Source organism: Microcaecilia unicolor, chromosome 3 (assembly GCF_901765095.1).
Source record: "Microcaecilia unicolor chromosome 3, aMicUni1.1, whole genome shotgun sequence".
NCBI lineage: Eukaryota > Metazoa > Chordata > Amphibia > Gymnophiona > Siphonopidae > Microcaecilia > Microcaecilia unicolor.
In genome coordinates, this window is record NC_044033.1 from 49,908,355 (window position 1) to 49,930,646 (window position 22,292).

At 41.9% G+C, this 22,292-nt stretch overlaps 1 protein-coding gene across 3 annotated transcripts in view; it reads right to left on the minus strand.

The window, feature by feature from the left end:
* MAP4K3 (mitogen-activated protein kinase kinase kinase kinase 3) overlaps window positions 1-22,292 on the minus strand; it is a 363,843-nt gene that overhangs the window by 196,573 nt on the left and 144,978 nt on the right. For all 3 annotated transcript variants that reach the window (XM_030195906.1, XM_030195907.1, XM_030195905.1), the window contains exons 9-11: window positions 18,418-18,549; window positions 3,854-3,916; window positions 3,680-3,761 (exon numbers count right to left, since the gene is read on the minus strand). In XM_030195906.1, coding sequence (XP_030051766.1) covers window positions 3,680-3,761; window positions 3,854-3,916; window positions 18,418-18,549 — 277 coding nt within the window. The remainder of the gene's footprint in view (window positions 1-3,679; window positions 3,762-3,853; window positions 3,917-18,417; window positions 18,550-22,292) is intronic.

Consider the following 22,292-nt stretch of genomic DNA (forward strand, 5'->3'; position numbering starts at 1 on the left):
TGTACTATCAGTTAGGTTTCACATTTTTGAAACAATTCAAAAGATTATATTTAGTAAGTGTTCCCTCTTGATACAGCAACATATGTTTCCTTTTTATAAACTTTGACTCTACCCTAAAACTGCAGCATTTTATCTTTATGTTTCTTTTTCTTTGGACAGTTACTTCTACAAATGTAGATTGTGTAATTCCAATTACCTCCATAGCGTTTTTGACAGATATCATTAATCTTGAATACATACCAATTTCTTCATCATCTAGTCCACAGACATTTATGTGTGACTGCTATAGAACTAATTTGTATATGTTTTCTCACCACATTTTTGGTATCATAACACTATTTGGATTTTACTTCATTAAATACTTTTGTAATTTCACGCCTTGATTATTACAATCCAATCTATGCGAGTCTTTCTCAATTTCAAATGCATCGTCTTCAAACACTTCAAAATTCTGCAATTCGTATGCTCTTCAAGGCAAAACATTTTGATCCTGTAACACCATTATTTCTTAAATTTCACTGGTTACCTATTTTCTGTTGTATTTAGTTTAAGATTTTCTTATTTTAAGACACTACATTCTGGTAGCCCTGCATATATCTCTTCTTTAACTATTCCCTATACGCCTTGCCATGCTCTTCATTCACTTGATGTTAATCGTCTCATACTCAGGTAAACAAGTCTGTTATGAATCAACCTGGGATTCTGCATTTTATTTTTTAGCTCCATTTCTCTGGAATAGTTTACCTTTAGATATCAGGTCTGAGCTTTTCTTGATAAAATTTAAAAAAACAACTTAAGGCCTACTATCTCCAATTGGCCTTTCAGTCTTAGTTAGCTTAACTAGCCTGTTGCTGTTTGTTGTTGTCCCCCCCCCCCCCCCACCCCACTTTCTTTCCTTTGGTTTGGAAGGTTGTCTACCTTTATATTTATAATGGCGTTCCTTTCTCATGATTTGATTCTCTGTTATTTTATATTGTTCACCACTTTGGCCTTTTTTAATATAAAGGCGGTATACCAAGTCTAGAATAAACAAACATACATTTTCACACCTATTATGGACATAGCCATTTATGATTGACTGTTATAGCATAAATTTGCATATGGCTCACTACAATGCTCCTGGCACTTATCACTACATTTTCACATCTATTTTTTCTCATTTTCACCTGCCCCTTCTCATTTCCTCTCACCTCTTGTCATTTATGAACTTTCACATTATGTTTGGTTTCTGTTTGATTCTTTTGTTCACTTTTCCCTCTTTAATAACTCACGTACTATGATATAGGTTTCTTTTGTATATGATATAGGTTTATATGTCGCATATTTTACATATGTATCTCTGTATCTTACACGTCTTTATGTTCAATTATATCAATATTAGAGATCCCTGAAGAAGGCCTGCAGCTGAAACATGGCCTGTGTTGGGTCAAGAATGTCCACGCATTGGGCCAGATTCTATATCTGGCACCTAAAATATCCACACAGATTTAAGTGTATTCTATAAGATTTAGGCGCGGTTTATAGAATACGTTTAGTCGATACCATAGCACCCAAATTTACATGTGCCCATTTAACATGCCAATAAAAGCCTGGTGTAAATCTATGTGCGTAGATTTAGGCACACTGACCTGTATTCTGTAATTACATGTGGAAATTTTGGCTTGCCCACAAAATGTCCATAAACGCACCCCTTTTAAACTACACGCATTTATTTTTAACTGTGCACTTTACAATTTAGGCACAGTTCTTTATAGAATACGCTTAGCAATTTCTGCGCATAAATTCTGATAATTGCCAATTAGTGCTCATTATTGCTTGTTAGGTGCTGTTAAAAACGCTGATTGGCTTCTTACGCCAATTAAGTTACTCAAGTATTTCTGCACAGAAACTAGGTGCCATATACAGAATCTGGCCCATCATGTGTTATTTGGAGAATAAAACTTTTTTGTATTTTTAGAAGAATTAGACTTCTGTATTTTTTTCAGCTATCATCCTGGGACATTTTTGGCTGTCATCTTCCACCCCGTGTATTTTGCTTGGGGTGGAACAAATTACAACAAACCTCCCAGCAAAACTTCAAGTGGCAGAAACTAGAAAACCTAACTGAACTTCGTGTGCCATTAACATTTTATGTACTTAATCCCCCCAAGCAAACAAACAGATAGAACCCCCCCCCCCCTCAGCCCCTCCTAGACTTTACTCTGTGTTCCCTGGGATAGGCAATGGCTGCCCTGTCAAGTTTAAATGAATATCAGTCTACATAAGTACATAAGTATTGCCATACTAGGAAAGACCAAAGGTCCATCGAGCCCAGCATCCTGTTTCCAACAGTGGCCAATCCAGGTCACAAATACTCGGCAAGATCCCAAAAATGTACAAAACATTTTATACTGCTTATCCCAGAAATAGTGGATTCTCCCCAAGTCCATTTAATAACGGTCTATGGACTTTTCCTTTATGAAGCTGTCCAAACCTTTTTTAAACTCCGCTAAGCTAACCACCTTTACCACATTCTCTGGCAACGAATTCCAGAGTTTAATTACACGTTGATTAAAGAAACATTTTCTCCAATTCGTTTTAAATTTACTACATTGTAGCTTCATCGCATGCCCCCTAGTCCTAGTATTTTTGGAAAGCATGAACAGACTCTTCACATCTACCTGTTCAACTCCACTCATTATTTTAAAGACCTCTATCATATCTCCCCTCAGCCGCCTTTTCTCCAAGCTGAAGAGCCCTAGCCACTTTAGCCTTTCCTCATAGGGAAGTCGTCCCATCCCCTTTATCATTTTCGTCACCCTTCTCTGCACCTTTTCTAATGCCACTATAGCTTTTTTGAGATGCGGCGACCAGAATTGAACACAATATTCGAGGTGCGGTCGCACCATGGAGTAATACAAAGGCATTATAACATCCTCATTTTTGTTTTCCATTCCTTTCCTAATAATACCTAACATTCTATTTGCTTTCTTAGCCGCAGCAGCACACTGAGTAGGTTTCAACGTATGATCAACGACGACACCTAGATCCCTTTCTTGGTCCGAGACTCCTAACATGGAACCTTGAATGATGTAGCTATAATTCGGGTTCCTCTTTCCCACATGCATCACTTTGCACTTGCTCACATTAAACGTCATCTGCCATTTAGACGTCCAGTCTCCCAGTCTCGTAAGGTCTGCTTGTAATTTTTCACAATCCTCCCGCGATTTAACGACTTTGAATAACTTTGTGTGACCAGCAAATTTAATTACCTCACTATTTACTCCCATCTCTAGGTCATTTATAAATATGTTAAAAAGCAGCTGTCCCAGCACAGACCCTTGGGGTACCACACTAACTACCCTTCTCCATTGAGAATACTGACCATTTAACCCTACTCTCTGTTTTCTATCTTTTAACCAGTTTTTAATCCACAATGGAACACTACCTTCTATCCCATGACTCTCCAACCAGTATGACCCAGTATGGCTATTCTCATGTTATGTTCACTTGCTCAGAAATTCTTCCTACAATTTTCTGAGTTAAAATTGTTGGTATGTGTCCAAGCCATCAAATGACAACACTATCAGCGTGGCTCATTTCATCCTGCTTGTCAACTAGGAAATTCTAGAAGGTCTTAGTTGAAGCTGACTTGTGTTATTTATTTTGAGCAACACACTTTAAAAATATAAAGGTTTACCTGTAATAATTTTTCAGCAGTAGGTCGTTTTTTGGGATTCTTTGTAAGTGCCATTTTCACAAAATGATGAAAACTATTAGACCTTCAAAAAAGGAACCCAGAACAATGATGAGCATCATGAATTAAAAGAAACTAAATTAAATCACAATTCAATGGTGTGGAATAACTGCTTACCATTTCATTTTGTCTTTTAACTTGGGAGGCTGAAAGTTGCTTTTTGTCATTAAGAACAATGCTCTGAAAATGGAAATGTTTGACCAGTTATGCTTTCAAAAATAATATATATCTTAAATTATACAACACTGACATAGTAATGAGCTTAATCATTTCCAAACAGAAATTAGTGAAAAACAAGCTCCCAACACAAGCTCAAAAAGAAGAAAATGGCACACATCCCTGCAGTATACCTAGCTGTAAGCTTTGCCAACACATCTCACAGGATCCCAGTCACTCACATGGGAAAAATATTCAGCATAAGGGGTTCCTTCACATGCTCATCTTCAAATATGGTATATATCATTCAATAAAAAAAGTGTGAAGAAGGGTGATATATTGGAGAAACAAGCCGGATGCTAAAGATTAGACTCAATTTACATAGATATAATATTAAACATTCCAGTGCCAATCAGGATGTCACCTCTGTGGGACAGCACTTTGCAAAACCAGAACACTGCGTCAATGATCTTACTAAAAGGAAATTTTAAGACAATACAGGAATGTAACACCTTTGAAGTCAAAATGATGAAATATTTAGACACCCACCAAGATCTGGGCTTTTTATCACACTGTAAACTATAAAATTATACTGCTTTGTCACCCTCTTTTCAGTCATCCATCTTTCCTCGTCTCTCACCTAACCCTATCCGCCATCTTCCTGTCAGGCTGTCATTGGGTTGCTTCTGTGCTTCACTTATATATTCTGATATTTGTCAACATTTACATTTACTTATTACTGATCTGAAGAAGGGGGGTTACCTTTGAAAGCTAATCGAAAAATGTATTAAGTTAGTCCAAGAAGAAAGGTATCATCTTATTTTCTTTCCTGTTTTATTCCTACTTATTACCTTTAAAGGTGGACAAACACGGATACATACCACTTATAACAAATAGAAATTTTCTATTCATAAAGGCTGTGAAGCTAAGGGACCAGTACCCTGTTTAGAAAAAATACTTCTTACCTAATTTTCTCTCTTTGAGTCCATCAGACCAGTCCAGAACCTGTGGGTTGTGCTATCAACCAGCAGATGCAGACAGACAGCAAAAGCAGTACGACCTACCCTATAAGGGCACCCTGCAGGCTGAGGTCATCAGTATTTTGATAACCAATCAATAGTAACCTGGACTCAATTATTATAAATTTTATATTCCTTTTTTTCAGTTTCTATACCACACTACTAAACTTTCTAGGCGGTTTACAATTTTCACATACACAATAAACAAATCAATAACACTTGCTCTTCCAGTAAAAAAAAAAAAAAATCACAGATAGCAAACATACTTAAGCCTCCAGATCAATAACAAAGGCCTCCATGAAAAGGAATGCCTTCACACATTTTCTAAATTGATTATACTTCTTCAATAGGTAAATTTGATCTAGGAGCAGACTCCCTAAAAGAATGATAATTCAAGTATCAATTGACTTCTTTGATATCTCTCTTATGTTGTTGATTTTTTTTAATAAACAGAAAACATCAGGTACAAAACATTGCAGAATCCCTGCAGACAAAGAAATTTTTAAATCCTGCAGATGAGAAAAACACACAAATTGAAGAATTTCACAAACTAAGGTTGAATACATCATTTATGCTGTATTATGTCCCCATTCCAAAGCATATGTGAGGCTAAAGTCAACGTATTTAAGAATTCAGATGGCAGAGCATAAATCTAATCTGAAAGTTAGATGCTGCCACACAAGTTTGATAGCCTCAGATGCCTCACGATTGATATCAAGCCAGTATATAATAGAGGAGACTACTTGAAGAGACTGCAGCATGTTGAACTGTGGTGGATTTATAGATTCTATTATGTATTGTGTTGGCATTGTAAGTAGTATAATATGCCATATTTTGTATTGTTATTTGAATATTTTTACTGCTGTAATTGCCTATTGCTCATGTTTGATTTTTTCTTACTGTACACCGCTTTCAGTGAATTCCTTCAAAAAGGTGGTACATAAGTCCTAATAAATAATAATAGATTCCATTCATTGGAACGAAATGGGCTGAACAGTTCAGTTGATTGGGGTATGTTTATCTGACAAAGTTTAGTCATATTCTGTGTACTATGACTTCTCAAAAATGTTTTTTGAAAGGTTTCAAGTTTCTTTATTATTTGTTATACCGCCCATCAAGGTTCATCTGAGCGGTTTACGTGTATTTTAAAAAGTTAATGATCATAGGTGCCCCGTATATAAGAGGCTTGACCTGCTTTCCTTGCCTTCTCCTCGAATTTGAGTCAGGAACAAAATTGTATCTGCTCTCTGTCCGCTGGCGCCGCACCCCCTCCCCGCTCATTTCTTTTCTTATTGGCTGCAGCTCCCTGCCTGACTCGATATCTCCCTAAGGCTCCTTCCCCAGCGGTTCCAACTCTGCCGGAACTGAACCTCTCCCCTGTGACACACTTCCTGCATGCTGCCTTTCCCCCGTCAGAGCCTGGCTGTGACTGTGAGCCTGAGTGCTGCAGCACTTGGCGGCTCTTTTCAATCAGTGACCGACACCGACCGAACCTGCTTGAGTTTTAGCAAAGTCATCCCCACAAGAGGTATTGCAGGAGTCTCTTCCCCCAGTGCAGGAGGAAGGCATCTGATGCTAACCTGCCATGTGACCTGAACCTGGAGCGAAACTGATGAACCTTACTGTTGAAATGAGTAACAAAAAGATCCATGTTAGGAGTCAACGACCAGGAAAAGAATCTAGGAGTCATCGTTGACGATATTTTGAAACCCTGTGCTCAGAGTGCTGCAGCGGCAAAGAAAGCAAATAGATTGTTAAGTATTATTAGGAAAGGAATGGAAAATAAAAACGAGGACTTATAATGCCCTTGTATTGCTCCATGGTGTGACTGCACCTTGAATACTGTATGCAATTCTGGTCACATCTCAAGAAAAGATATAGTGGAATTAGAAAAGGTACAGAGAATGGCAATGAAAATGGTAGGAGGGATGGGACAACTTCCCTATGAGGAAAGACTGAAACGGCTAGGAAGCTTCAGCTTGAAGACGGCCGAGTGGAGATACAATAGAGGTCTATAAAATAATGAGTGGAGTGGAATAGGTAGATGTGAATTCCTTGTTTACTCTTTCCAAAAACACTAGGACTAAGGGGCACGCAATGAAGCTACAAAGTATTAAATTTAAAACGAATTGGAAAAAATATTTCTTCACTCAACGTGTAATTAAACTTTGGAATTCGTTGCCAGAGAATGTGGTAAAACAAGTTAGCTTAGCAGGGTTTAAAAAAGGGTTGGATAGCTTCCTAAAAGAAAGTTCATAAGCCGTTATTAAAATGGACTTGGGAAAATCCACTGCTTATTTCTAGGATAAGCAGCATAAAATGTACTGTACTGTTTTGGGATCTTGCCAGTTATTTGTGACCTGGATTGGCCACTGTTGGAGACAGGAGGCTGGGCTTGTTGGACCTTTGGTCTGTCTAAGTATGGCAACACTTATGTACTTATAAGAATGAAGGATGCCAAGCAATTGATGGCTGGACACCAAAGGAAAGGATCCATAACGATGGCCTGGAAACCCCGGGGCTTGGACCCCAAAGGAGAATCTCTAAAGAAAGACAAGGTACTTATCTGAAGTCCAGAATAATGGGAAGGATAAGGAACTTTGATCTGACCACAGTTTGGAAGGAACGCTGTGAGACTTGAAGTTAGACCCAGTACCTATAAAATGAAACTGTAAACCAATTAGTTCTAAGCGGCATATAAATACATGAATGAATGAATAAGGAGCTCCCACAAAAAGCAAGCTGAAAAATTGAGTGGAGGAAAGGACTAAGGAAAGGCGGAGGGACTTAGACTCCTATATATTACCTTTAAGATTGGACTAACACAGCTACCACACTATTTTACCCACCAAGGAGGTAAGACACTCACTCTGCTCAACTGGCTACCAGCGCAACTGGGCCAGAAGCTAGAACAGCTCCTGCAGGGTACGGCCGTCACCATCTGATGGAGACAGAGATAAACTTATGATTTTAGCCTGCCAGGTGCCTTATAGGACAGGTCTCACAAGCTTTTCTTCTCTGTCTCCATTTACTGGTCGACAAACACAACCCACAGGTTCTGGACTGGTCTGTTGAAGACAATAAAGAATGGCAGTGTATGGGATAGGTTACAATTAGGTGAGATGGATGACTTTCAGTTCTGAAGTTTTTGAGTGGTCAGTTCTCAAGTGGCCAAAGATCATCAGGGTGTCTATTTTTTAAATTGTGAATTAAACCTCATTTCTGTGTCAGAAGAACAGTAAACTTCAAACAGTGATGTCTACGGATCACTCTAAACAGCCCAGTAGCTAAACAATAGCTACAATGGGGGAGAAAAATGAAACAATCAAATATCAAGAAGCAGAACTGCACAGTGAAACACCAGCGAGGTCTGCATACAACTCCACAGTGCATACTCTCTGGTAAATGTCACTGTGGTTCATACTGTGACTGATAAGGACTCAGAGCCCAATATAAAAAAAAAAAAAAAAAAAAAAAAGAGCTCCTAATTTTATGCCTTATTTTCAGTAAAACACAAGAGCATAACTTTTAAGCTGAAAATTAATCTTAATTTAGGAGCTTAAAAGTTATGCTCATAAATTTATCTCTGTCGCTTGTTGCCTAGATTTATGAGCCTAATTTATGAGCCTAGTACTGAAAATCAGTGTTAAACTTCTAATTTCTTTTCTCCATCCTAAACCCATCCCTATTGCCACACACTTTTAATGTTCCTACAATTTTAAGAGTTTAGTGAAATTTTTTAGTACAAATATATGCACTAAGTTTTCAAAGAAGCCAATTTATGAGCATAACTTTCAAAGGGTCCTTCTGCTAAGCTGCGTTAGGTACTAATGTGTGTCTAACGCAGCTAAAAACAGAATACCATGGGATGCGCTCAGGCATCCTGTGATAACTCCAAAATGTGCATGCGCTAACCACGAACTAAAAGACTATGAGAGCAGATGTCCAACCATGATCTACAGTTTGAAATCTGGCCAGTAGATGTCTCACTTGGGCCTCTATAAAGGTAAAATTATGTATAATCATACCTGATAATTTTCTTTCCATTAATCATAGCTGATCAATCCATAGACTGGTGGGTTGTGTCCATCTACCAGCAGGTGGAGATAGAGAGCAAACTTTTGCCTCCCTATATGTGGTCATGTGCTGCCGGAAACTCCTCAGTATGTCGATATCAAAGCTCCATCCGCAGGACTCAGCACTTAGAGAATTACACCCACGAAGGGACACTCTGCCCAGCTCACCACCGCCGAAACGGGGGAGGGGAATTAACCCAGCTCATCCCCACACAAGTGGGGGAGGGGAATCCGTCCAGCTCATCCCCGCGGAGCGGGGGAGGGACACCACACCCGCCGATGCGGGGGGATCTGGCTTATCCTGCAACCGCGGGAGGAGCTGACTGACCCTAACACCGCCGAAGCGGGAGGGGTACAAAGCTGCCCTACAGCCGCACGAAGCGGGAGGGAGTGCCGGCAGAATTTAAATCTCAATCCAGCCCCGTAAAACGGAGGGGAGAGGAATGCAGCAGCTCACTGTAACACAAACTCGTCTCAACTCTTGAAGAATCCAAGTGAAGGAACAACTTGAACACGAAGTCTTTCTGAAGTAACTGAAGACTAAACTTGAACCTGAAATGCAACCAGAATAAAAACAGTACAGATATCTGGGAGGGGCTATGGATTGATCAGCTATGATTAATGGAAAGAAAATTATCAGGTATGATTATACATAATTTTACCTTCCATATCATCAAGCTGATCAATCCATAGACTGGTGGGATGTACCGAAGCAGTACTCACCCAGGGCGGGACATAGAAATCCCTGACCTCAACACTGAAGCTCCAAACCGGGCCTCCGCCCGTGCAGCCACAGTCAAACGGTAATGCTTGGAGAATGTATGAGCCGAAGCCCAAGTTGCCGCCTTGCATATCTCTTCCAAGGATACGGATCCAGCCTCTGCCATCGAGGCCGCCTGAGCTCTCGTGGAGTGAGCCTTCAGCTGGATAGGCGGCACCTTCCCCGCGGCCACATAAGCCGCTGCAATGGCTTCCTTGACCCATCTTGCCACTGTAGGCTTAGCAGCCTGCAGACCCTTACGAGGACCTGCAAACAGGACAAACAGATGATCCGATTTCCGGAAATCATTGGTCACTTCCAAGTATCTGATGATGACTCGTCTCACATCCAGATATTTAAGAGCAGAGTACTCCTCTGGGTAGTCCTCCCTACGAAAGGAAGGGAGACAGAGCTGCTGATTCACATGGAAGCGAGAAACAATCTTGGGCAGGAAGGAAGGCACTGTGCGAATAGTCACTCCTACCTCAGTGAACTGCAGAAAAGGCTCTCGACATGAGAGTGCCTGGAGCTCGGAAACTCTTCTGGCTGAAGTGATAGCCACCAAAAAGACTGCTTTCAACGTCAGGTCTTTCAGAGATGCCCTCGACAAGGGTTCAAAAGGCGGCTTCTGCAATGCTCTTAGCACCAGGTTGAGATTCCACGCAGGCACCACTGAGTGCAGAGGAGGGCGCAGGTGATTAACTCCCTTGAGAAAGCGCACCACATCTGGCTGTGAAGCCAGGGAAGCACCCTTCAGGCGGCCCCTGAAGCAAGCCAGAGCCGCTACCTGGACTTTAAGGGAACTGAGCGACAGGCCTTTCTCCAGACCTTCTTGCAGGAACGCCAACACAGAAGAAATTGGAGCAGTGAAGGGAGAAAGAGAGCCTGCTTCACACCACGCTGCAAAGATACGCCAAACCCTGGCGTAAGCAGTAGAAGTAGAGCGCTTCCTCGCTCTCAGCATAGTGGCGATGACCTTGTCTGAGAAGCCCTTCTTCCTCAGACGCTGCCGCTCAATAGCCCGGCCGTAAGACCAAAGGGGGAGGGATCCTCCATCACCACGGGACCCTGATGTAACAGGCCCTGTTCCACTGGCAGTCGCAGAGGATCGTCCACTGAGAGCCTGATCAAGTCCGCATACCAGGGACGCCTGGGCCAATCCGGACCCACCAGGATTACCCTGCCGGGATGCTTTGCCACCCGGTCTAGCACCCTGCCCAACATGGGCCAGGGCGGGAACACATAGAGGAGCTCCTGTGTCGGCCACTGTTGGAGAAGAGCATCTACTCCCAGGGATCGAGGGTCCCGTCCTCTGCTGAAGAAGCGCGGCACTTGGCAATTGGCCGATGACGCCATCAGATCTAGGCTCGGCTGGCCCCAGCGCTTCGTGATGTTCAAGAACGCCTGAGCAGATAGCTGCCACTCTCCGGGCTCCAAGGTATGGCGACTGAGAAAGTCCGCCTTGACATTCATGACTCCGGCAATGTGGGCCGCTGAAAGCTGCTCCAGGTTCGCTTCCGCCCACTGGCAGAGAAACATAGCCTCCTTGGCTAGAGGGGCGCTCTTGGTACCTCCCTGGCGGTTGACATAGGCCACAGCAGTGGCATTGTCCGACAGGACCCGTACAGGCTTCCACACCAGTACCGGGATGAACTCCAAAAGTGCCAACCGAATGGCTCTGAGTTCCAGGAGGTTGATAGACCACTTTGCCTCTGCAGGAGACCAGAGCCCCTGCGCTGTCCTTCCCAAGCAGTGGGCTCCCCAGCCCGACAAAGAGGCGTCCGTCGTGACGACAATCCACTCTGGGGTCACCAGAGGCATTCCCGCAGACAATTTGTCTGTCTGCATCCACCAGCTCAGCGCCTTGCGCACTGCTGGGTCCAAGGGAAGTCGCACAGCTTAATCCTCCGACATCGGAGTCCAGCGCTGCAGCAAGGAGTGTTGAAGTGGTCTCATATGAGCCCTGGCCCAGGGCACTACTTCCATCGTGGCCGTCATAGAGCCCAACAGCTGCACATAGTCCCAAGCCCGAAGAGGAGAGGCTCCCAGGAACTGGTCCACCTGAGCCTGAAGTTTGACAATCCGATTGTCTGGCAGGAACACTCTGCCCACTTGTGTGTCGAATCGAACTCCCAGGTACTCCAGGGACTGAGTCGGGCGCAGCTGGCTCTTCTCCCAGTTGATGATCCATCCCAGGGAGCTCAAAAGAGCAACTACCCGGTCCACAGCTTTGCCGCACTCTGCATAAGAGGGGGCTCGGATCAACCAGTCGTCCAGATAAGGATGGACTTGTATCCCTTCCTTTCGTAGGAAGGCCGCGATGACCACCATTACTTTGGAAAAGGTCCGCGGAGCAGTAGCCAACCCGAATGGGAGGGCTCTGAACTGGAAGTGTCGTCCCAGGACTGCAAAACGCAGGAAGCGTTGATGAGGAGGCCAGATGGGAATATGCAGGTACGCTTCCTTGATGTCCAAGGAAGCCAAGAACTCTCCTGCCTTCACTGCCGCTATAACAGAGCGGAGAGTCTCCATGCGAAAGTGCCGCACTTTCAAGGCCCGATTGACCCCTTTGAGGTCGAGGATAGGCCGGACAGAACCTCCTTTCTTTGGTACCACAAAGTAAATGGAGTAACGTCCCTTGCCAAGCTGACTTTCTGGCACAGGAACGACCGCGCCCAGGCGGATCAGATTGTCCAAGGTCTGCTGCACTGCCACAGCTTTGACCGGAGACTTGCAGGGAGAGAGTACAAACCCGTCTTTTAAGGGTCGGCAGAACTCTAGCTTGTAGCCGTCTCTGATGACTTCCAGCACCCACGCGTCTGAAGTTATTGTGGTCCACTCGCCCAGAAACGAGGACAGCCGTCCTCCAATCTGCACTGGGGCGTGGACCAAGGCCCCGTCATTGGGTACGAGACCCTGGGGGAGGACCGGAGGAAGCACCTCCGGGACGGCGGTCTCTGCGAAAGGAATGCTGCTTGGGGGAGAAATTCCTCTTGAAGGAAGAGGGGGCAGAGGAACCCGACTTGCCCGGGCGGTACCGACGGGCTTCCTGCAACCGTCCTCTGGAGGTACCGGGACGAGTACTAGCCCGAGCCCTGACCTCTGGTAATTTCTTGCCCTTAGACGTGCCGAGATCGGTCACGATTTTGTCCAGCTCGACCCCAAAGAGCAGCTTGCCTTTAAAAGGCAATCTAGCCAGGCGGGATTTAGAGGCGTGGTCAGCAGACCAATGTTTCAGCCAAAGCCACCGCCGCGCAGAGATTGTCTGAGCCATGCCTTTAGCTGAGGCCCTCAAGACATCATACAGCAAGTCTGCCAAATAGGCTAAGCCCGATTCCAGGGCCGGCCAATCAGCCCTCAAGGAATGATCCGAGGGGGAAGCCCGCTGCACCATAGTCAGGCACGCCCTGGCCACATAGGAGCCGCAAACTGAGGCCTGCAAACTTAAAGCAGTCGCCTCAAAGGACGACCTTAAGGCCGCCTCCAATCTTCTGTCTTGGGCGTCCTTTAGGGCCGTGCCACCTTCCACCGGCAACGCCGTTTTCTTAGTCACCGCAGTGATTAAAGAATCCACGGTAGGCCACAGATAGGCCTCACGTTCACTCACAGCCAAAGGATAGAGGCGGGACATAGCCCTAGCCACTTTAAGGCTCGCTTCCGGGACATCCCATTGAGCCGAAATTAAGGTGTGCATGGCATCATGCACGTGGAAGGTTCTAGGCGGGCGCTTCGTCCCCAGCATAATGGCAGAGCCAACAGGGGCTGAGGGAGAGACGTCCTCCGGAGAGGAAATCTTCAAAGTGTCCATGGCCTGTAACAACAGGTTGGGCAAATCCTCTGGGCTAAAAAGCCGCTCTGCAGAGGGGTCATCCGCTCCATCCGAGCGGGGATCCGTCTCCTCCAAGGAATCCGCAAAGGACCGTTGGGAGACCTCAGACACGCTGCCCTCATCTACATCGGAGGAGACAAAGTCCTCCAAGGCCTGGGAATCAACCCGAGGGCGTTTACCTCTGGGAACCTCAACCTCTTTACCAGACGAGGGAGCAGGGGCAGCGTTTTGCATGAGGAAAGCCTGATGCAGCAGCAAAACAAACTCGGGGGAGAAACCCCCCAGACTGTGCACTTCCGCAGCCTGGGCAACAGCCCTAGACGCACCCTCAACCGGCGCTCGCAAGAGCGGGGGAGAGACATGCTGCGCATCCAAAATGGCGTCCGGCGCGACACTCCGCGAAGGAGCCGCGCGGGAAGAACGGCGCTTAACTTTAGCCGCTTTTGTGCCGTCGCCCAAATTAAGGGCGTTCATGGCATTAATGTCTCCAACCTCAAGGGCGGCCCACGAAGAAGCCGTCCGAGCCGCGTGGCCGGCCAAGATGGCGGAGGCGAGGAGCGGGGGATGGGCGTTTATGGCGGGAAAAACCGCCACGCCGGAGGAAGGACCGGGACATTCATCGGTCACGAAACTGTCACCCAACAAGGGCGAATCAGGCTGTAAGACCCCCGCATCCCCTCTAGAAGCGCTCAAGCGATCCGGGGAGCGACCCGTTGCGCCCTCGCCCTCCGACGCCATATGCCACGAGGAGAAGAATCGGGGAACCCCCTGCCCGCTATAAAAAGGTAAAAATTACCTGCTGTCCGCTCCGAGCTGTAACGAACTGGTGTCCCAGTGAGTAGCTGCAATGAACGTTTAAATAAACGTCGAAATAAACGCCTTTAAGGACGTTTAAAATTTTTTTTTTTTTTTTTTTTTTAACGGAGCCAGCGGGAGGGGGGAGAAAAGGAGGGACCTGGCACCACCAGGTTTGCACTTGCTCAAAAGAGCCCTCAACCCCAGGCACTCAACAAAACCTAAAAATTAGGCTTGGAGGCCTAGCCAGAGCTGCTGCTGTGTGTGACCACCACCTGCTGAGATAGAGAACATACTGAGGAGTTTCCGGCAGCACATGACCACATATAGGGAGGCAAAAGTTTGCTCTCTATCTCCACCTGCTGGTAGATGGACACAACCCACCAGTCTATGGATTGATCAGCTTGATGATATGGAAATGTTTTTGATAGGGAGGAATCAACCATTGTATATGAAATATACATGACTGGACAATGATGAAGATATGGGCCTTATAATTCTGCTGTTATGTAACCATCACCCATCACTATGCATTTAATTCTGATACATGAAATTTGTAATTGGACACAATACAACTACAATTACTTGACAGTAGAACAGGATAATAGTATTTAGGAACCACCCTTCCATAACAATTCTATATAAATACATATATACATTATATATAGAGACATATATATAGTCTTATTCAGCTTGTTCTTCAGCATCAGTTATGTTTTCAACTGTCATAAGAATCTGCCATAAAGTTATCATTTTGACATCTACAAAAACAGTATTAAAAATTAAAATGACTTAAGTGCCCCATATTAAGGTGTTTCAACCTTTTCTTATAAAATCAGGGATGGGCAAACAAGAACCAATGGACCATTTTATCCAACCTGCCTGATGACAGGAAATTATTAATTAAATTAATACCATTACTGGCCTACGGAGGTTGATGTTCCACAGCTCTGACTGCCAACATCATCAAAGCCCCAAGTTACATGTGATATAAAAGGTGGATAATTCAGGCCTTCAATGACACCATCAACAGGGACAGCTACAATCAAGGATATCCTTGTTTTCCTGCCCTGGCTGCTCCGCTCTACCAGTTTAAGACCATTGCTGCTGCTCCTGATTTTGTTGCTTTGTTGCTTGTAGGGGTTGTTTTTCTTTGAACTGTAAAGCTTCTTTGTATTTACTTTTAATGTAGTCTGAGATTGCTCTGTCTGCGAGGATCTTAGAAAGCAGGTTTGACAATTTTTTTTAAGTTATACAGCCTCAAAACACATTATACTTCTAGGCTATATAAATCAAAAACAGAAACATTTATAATGTTTGCCTCCTTGTGTACCCTGCCCCCAGGTCTTTCAGGAGGGGGCAGAGGGGAAGGGCAGGGATTTTTCAGAAAAAAAGATTATTAATATATGGTCAACTAGGACTGACACAGAAAGTAATACTCCTCTTAGTTAAAAAAATGTTATGTTCAAATTTAAATTTTCTTTTCTTTTTTTGACTTAAACTTCACTTGCTGACTGGTAGAAATCTGCATATGTATTTATTGTGACATGCACTGCAAACCCTGGACGTATACTACCAAGGTACCTTCAAAACCTTTGTAACTGAAAAAAAAAATTGGGTCATTATTTAAAAGTACTTATGAATAAGGGGGGGGGGGGGGGATTTCAGTTTGGGGTGGAGAGGAGGGATACTGTTTTTCTTTAATGGCCAATGTTAGGTCCTTGTTGTTGTTTCACTTCTTCTGATTCTGGTTTTGCTAAGATGTATGATTTATGCCACAAACATGACTGAAACATTAATGGGAAGAAGGGATGGGGATGGTGGGAGTGGGGATAAAAACCAAGAAAACCATTTGAAGCTTGGCTACTGTTTGTGTGTGAACATTGTTTTCTCAAAGCAATATTAATTTTTTTTTAAATATTTTATTTATCGTTTTTATACATAGTAAACAAGTATAAACTTGTAAAGAAAAATCCACTATTACAATTAAATCTAAAGATATTATTCATAACGCAAATTAAATATTATAGCTTCATTTAAAGTCCACAACAGGAGTCCAAGATTCCTAAATAGGAGAAAACAGGTAATAAACTTTATAAATCAAATCCTGAGATACAGACGAGTTTCTATCCAACTTTACTTAACTAGGAGCTCTCATAGATGTTAAAAAAGATGACAATTGGTCAGGATCAAAATAAACATATTTCATGGCTTGATAGGAGATTAAACATTTGCAAGGATATTTAAGGTAAAAAGTTGCGCCAAGTTGAAGTGTCTCCTGTCTCATCTGTAAAAACTTTTGTCGTCGCCTTTGCGTTTCCCTCGCTAGATCTGGAAAAACACGAGTTTGCAAACCACAAAAGGTTTTTTCTTTATTCTGAAAAAACTTCTTTAAGATCCAGATCTTGTCCGAAGGTAACGCTACTGTGGCCAACATAGTAGTTGGTGTTATCTGTTCTGAATCCGACATTTCAAGAAGGGCAGAAACATCCAATGGTTGCGCATTCTGAATATTATTCCTTTGTAAAGGATCCAAACCCTTCATAGGTGTACAAAAAACCTGTGAAAAGGGTGGCATATCTTTATCTTCTATCTCTAGAATTTCTCTCAAAGCAATATTAAGTTTGTATTTGGCTTGTAAGCTCAATAAACAGATTTAAACAAAAAAGTACTTATGAAGTCCATTGTGGGGATGACTACATAAGAGTTTTATTGAAAAAAAAAATTCCCAGTGTTGAACAGATAATTTTGAACATATAAACCATTCGGCTAAAATTGCCTACCAATAAAGAGGTGGTGCCAGGTTACTAGCCAGACAAAAAATATTCTGATCATTTGACCCTTATACTTCAGGATTTGCATTTGCTCAGTTGAGCAACGGATAATATTCAAAATCCTCTGTCTAGTGTTTATGTCATTGTGACAATAAAGTCCTAGCTACATTAGAATTCTTGATTTCATATATCCCAGGAAAAAAGTTTTGTTCCTTGCAGATAAATTAAATATGTATTGTAGGCCTTCATACTAGACCATCAGCTTTTAGGTATTTTGCACAAAAGCTTTGGAACAGTATACCAGAGACAGCTGTCAAGAAGGAAACTATTATCTTCAGGCAACAGATAAAAACCTGGCTTTACAAACAGGTTTTAGGGGGCAGTGCTAGAAAATATTTAGCCTAAAATTCTTGCTGGGAACATAGGGCTGATATTTAGTAGGATTGTGAAGATTTGAATTAGGGTGGGAAGTGGTAAAGATGGTGAGTTTCATTATACTATGGACTTTAGTGGGAGGGAGACTGGAAATATTTGTATTTTAATATGTTGCAATGGAATGAGGAATATATTAAGGGAAAGATGAGCAATTTGGTTTTAAGTAGGATATGAGAGTAAAGGTGTTATGGATAAATCCTGAATGTAACACGCTTGAAGCTTAATAGGTAAGTTTGAAACCAAAAATAAATTGAACACTGACTGGACAGTTTTTTGTGTGAGGTGGGAGTATGTCTTGCAAGTCAGGCAGAAAGGGCCTTGCAGCACATTGTTTCCCTTGCCCACCACAGACTCACATTTTTTCACTAACGTTTAACTCCTGTAGTATGCCCTACTTGGGACCATGGCTAAGTGTATCTATGTATACATGTGTGTGTGTGTAGACAGACACATAGAGATATAGATACACACATTAAATGTGTATTCTAGTATTTCCTCTGCTGCTTCATAACCTCTTCAACTCCTATTCACCGATTGCAGCACCGAAAGGAGGAGCCTGAACCACCAGCAAAAGCCAGTAACGAGGTACTGTATAAAACAAGCTCTCTCTTTCCTGTTCTAAAGTTTTTCTACCTTGTAGGGATGTATATTTGTGTTTTATTTATTATTATTTTTGTTTGATTTGGCAGGCCTCCTGAAAAACATGAACAGAACCCTAGAGAGCCCCACGGCCTTGACTGGGATCCCTTTACTCAATATGTTGCATTTGTATCTGGTAATTCAGTCACATTTTCAGAATTATTATTTAAAGCGTTTTTCTTTATCTTTTGTACCAACCTCATTGGATGCAAATCAAACATGGGGGGCTGAAGTTCAGCAAGCTCTATAGAAGTTATTCCTACTGCCCAAATATCACACAACTGGTTATAACCACCCTTCCTCTCTACCGCAGCAACTTCTGGGGCCATCCTAGAAAAAAAAACACAATATATTTTGAAAATTAAACACATGCTCTGAGCTGTCCAAGTGTCATCATATTTGATCTGTTGTGAAAGTTAAGAATTGCACATCCCTATTCTGCTGCCATCATAATAAAGATATGCTTTTGTCCCTTGAACATAAGGGGGTTAAGGGCACCTATGCAGTCAAGACAAATAGCTATATACGTTGCACTTATTTTATGAAGATAGAATATATGCTTTTATAAAATTGCCCCAAGGAACGTAAGCACACATGTTTACAACTTTGCCAAGGCAGCTGTAACTATGGGTCTATAATGTACCAGTAAGTATTCATGCATAAATGTATATTTTATAGAATACGTTTATTTGTTTGATGAGATTTATTAAGCGCCTTTATTAAGAGATTCTCCCAAGACGGTATGCAGCAGGTACAGTTTAACATAAAACTTGCAATATTGTTAACAGCATAACAATGGTAAAACAAGCAAGAATAGACAAATACAATAAATGAGAAACTCGAGAACAGTAAATTGAAACCTAACAGCACTGGAATTCAAATACCAGAGGTATAATTACTAATGATACACCTAAAAAGCATGCATTAGAACATTCAACTAACAGATATGATGCTAAATATTTTCTACAATACGGCTTACCATATAGCTGAGGAACCAAGAGCAAATATATGATTGGAACAAGATGCATGGTACTGAGTCAGTTGGGACAATTTAATGGTTTGCTAAAATCAAGGCAAGTTCTTTGTATAGTTAAGCAAGAGATAAGAAAACAATATAAGTTAAAGTTATGTGTAGCAAGCTAGTCCAGGTACAGAACGGGTGTATAGTCAATCACCCTACGTATTAAAGGCTTGGGAGAAGAGCTACGCTTTCACCTGCTTCCTGAAGTAAAGGTAGTCTCGAGTTATACGTAGCCCCTCTGGGAGACTCGCTGGCAGGTACCACATCATACAATTTCTTTTGATGAGGGTACAGATAGTAATGATCCTTGAAAGTAACTAAGGGTGCAATCCCACCCTGCTCCTCCTATTCTCTGATCCCAGAAACAACTATGTGTATATTGTATAAAAGTAGCTACTATGATAAATTTGCACACAATTGTAGTCAAGTATATGTCAGGCAATTTCATAAGAGCCTAGGTAAGCATATACCCATTTGTTGTCAGAAAAAGAAGTGCGCTATCAGGCTCCTGTACCACACACATTCAATTCCTACTTTTTAAACTAAATTATATATTTTTTAGTTCAACATATTGGCACCAAATACTGTACTTTATTTGGTAACCAGCTTCTTTTCTCAATACTTTTATTGTACACCAGTTGGACATTTGTTGATAGGCAGTATATCAAGTTCAATAAACTACGAGTAACAGATTGAAGTCACTCTATCCAAATATAATAAAAATTGACTAAATAATTCATATTAGGAGACATACTATCATTTGATATTGTAAACTGGATTAAGAGATTAATCATTAGAAAACAAAGGTCAGATGTAATTGTAAAGAAGGCAAAGCTGCTAATCTGTAACGAGTTACTCAACAGGAAGCCACAAGCCAAGAATTTCAGAACTATGCACTGAAATAATCAAAATTATGCAAGTACTTGCTATAATTTTTTTAAACAATGGGGGTAACTCCACAAGCAGCTGCCTAGTTTTAGGCAGAAAGACATGTAAATGGTGGCGTCAAAGTCATTTATATGTGCATTCTTATTTAAATATTTTTACTTCTGCCATGTTTATTGCTTATGTTTTTTATGAGTGTATGTACTGGGTATTCTTAAAGTCAGTTTCTTGTATATGAATATAAGTAAAAATCAGAAACTCCAATTTTAACTTCAGAATTTAAATATGCAAACAATTAATAGATTAAAACATTTTTATATAATATGTGCTCAGTTTTTAGGTGTATACACTTAAACTCAGGAACTGAGATGTTATAGCACCTTTCCATACATCATAGCACACCCTGCCTCCTCCTGATAAGTTATAACTCAATCAAATCTTCAAAGTAAACAAAAAAAAATTTTTTTTATTAATGCAGATTATGTAGCACTATTACTTAGCTTGATCAGTGGGTTTAATGCAGTCAATGGTGTGTCCAAGTCGCTTCGTACAGATTCCTGGTTAGTGTATAACTTTTTTTTATATATAGTGCAAAACTTCTTCATTCAAAACTGGGACAACAAATGGGTATATGCTTACCTAGGCTCTTATGAAATTGCCTGACATATACTTGACTAAAATTGTGTGCAAATTTATCATAGTAGCTACTTATATTTTACTTATATTGCTTATGTTTGACATATTGTTGCTGTACACTGGCCTTGAGTGAATGCCTTCAAAAGGCAGTAAGTACATCTTAATAAGTGACGTCTTACGGAACACCTCTTACAGAATATATGCCATATTTTGCCCATGGTCATGTAGAAGGGTAAAGTTTGGATGGAGCATGGGTAGAGCACACAGATAGGTGTATAAATTATAGAATTCTGTCATTTACACCAGTGGTTCCCAAACCTGGTCCTGGAGGCACCCCAGCCAGTCAGGTTTTCAGGTTATCCACAATGAATATTCATGAGAGATCTGCATGCAGTGGAGGCAAATATCTCTCATGAACATTCATTGTAGATATCCTGAAAACCTAACTGGCTGGGGTGCCTCCAGGATCAGCTTTAGGAACCACTGATTTACACATATTCATTCATCTAGGTGTGATTCAACATCTTGTGTGCTTCAATTCCATTTTAATTCATATCAGACCATATTAGGAATTATGACCACTGCCCAGGTGAGCACCCACCTGGATGTTAGTCACATTTTCTCCATTTGTGAGAACTAGATCCAGCATCACTCCTTCCCTTGTGGGTTCCATCACCATTTGTCTGAGCAAAGCACCTTGAAAGGCATCCACAATCTACTACTTTTTGATTTTGTGAAATGGAAATTCCAATCCACAGGAGGCCCTTGGGAGACTGGACAGCTGGGCATTCAAATGGCAGATGAAATTTAATGTGGACAAGTACAAAGTAATCCACACTGGGAAGAATACCCCAAATTATAGCTATGTGATGCAAGGCTCCACATTAGAAGTCACTACTAAGGAAAAGGATTTAGGTGTCATTGTGGACAATAGACTGAAATCCTGTGCTCACTCTGTGGAATTGGGCAAAAAAGCAAACAATATTAGGCATTATTAGGAAAGGAATAGAGAATAAAATAAAAAAATATAATGCCTCTGTATCACTCCATGGTGAGACCGCACCTTGAATATTGCATGTAATTCTGGTTGATGCATCTCAAAAAAGATATGTTGAAAATGAAAAAAGTACAGAGAAAGGCAAACAAAATGATTAAGAGGATGGAATAACTCGTATGCAGAAAGGTTAAATTGGTTAGGACTCTTCAGCTTTTACAGGGGTCTATAAAATCCCAAGTGGAGTGGAACGGAACTTGTAAATGCTTTCAAAAAGTACACAGACTAGAGGACACTCCATGAAGTTAAACAGTAGCACATTTTTAAAAATTAGGAGAAAATATATTTTCACTCAACATATAGTTGAGTTCTGGATCTCATTGCCAGAGTAAGTGGTAAAATCAGTTAGTGTAGCTGGGTTTTAAAAAGGTTCAGACAAATTCCTGGAGGAAAAGTCCATAAACTGTTATTAAAGGTAGACTAGGGAAAGTCATTGCTTATACCTGGGGTTAAGTAGCATGAAATCTTGATACTTTT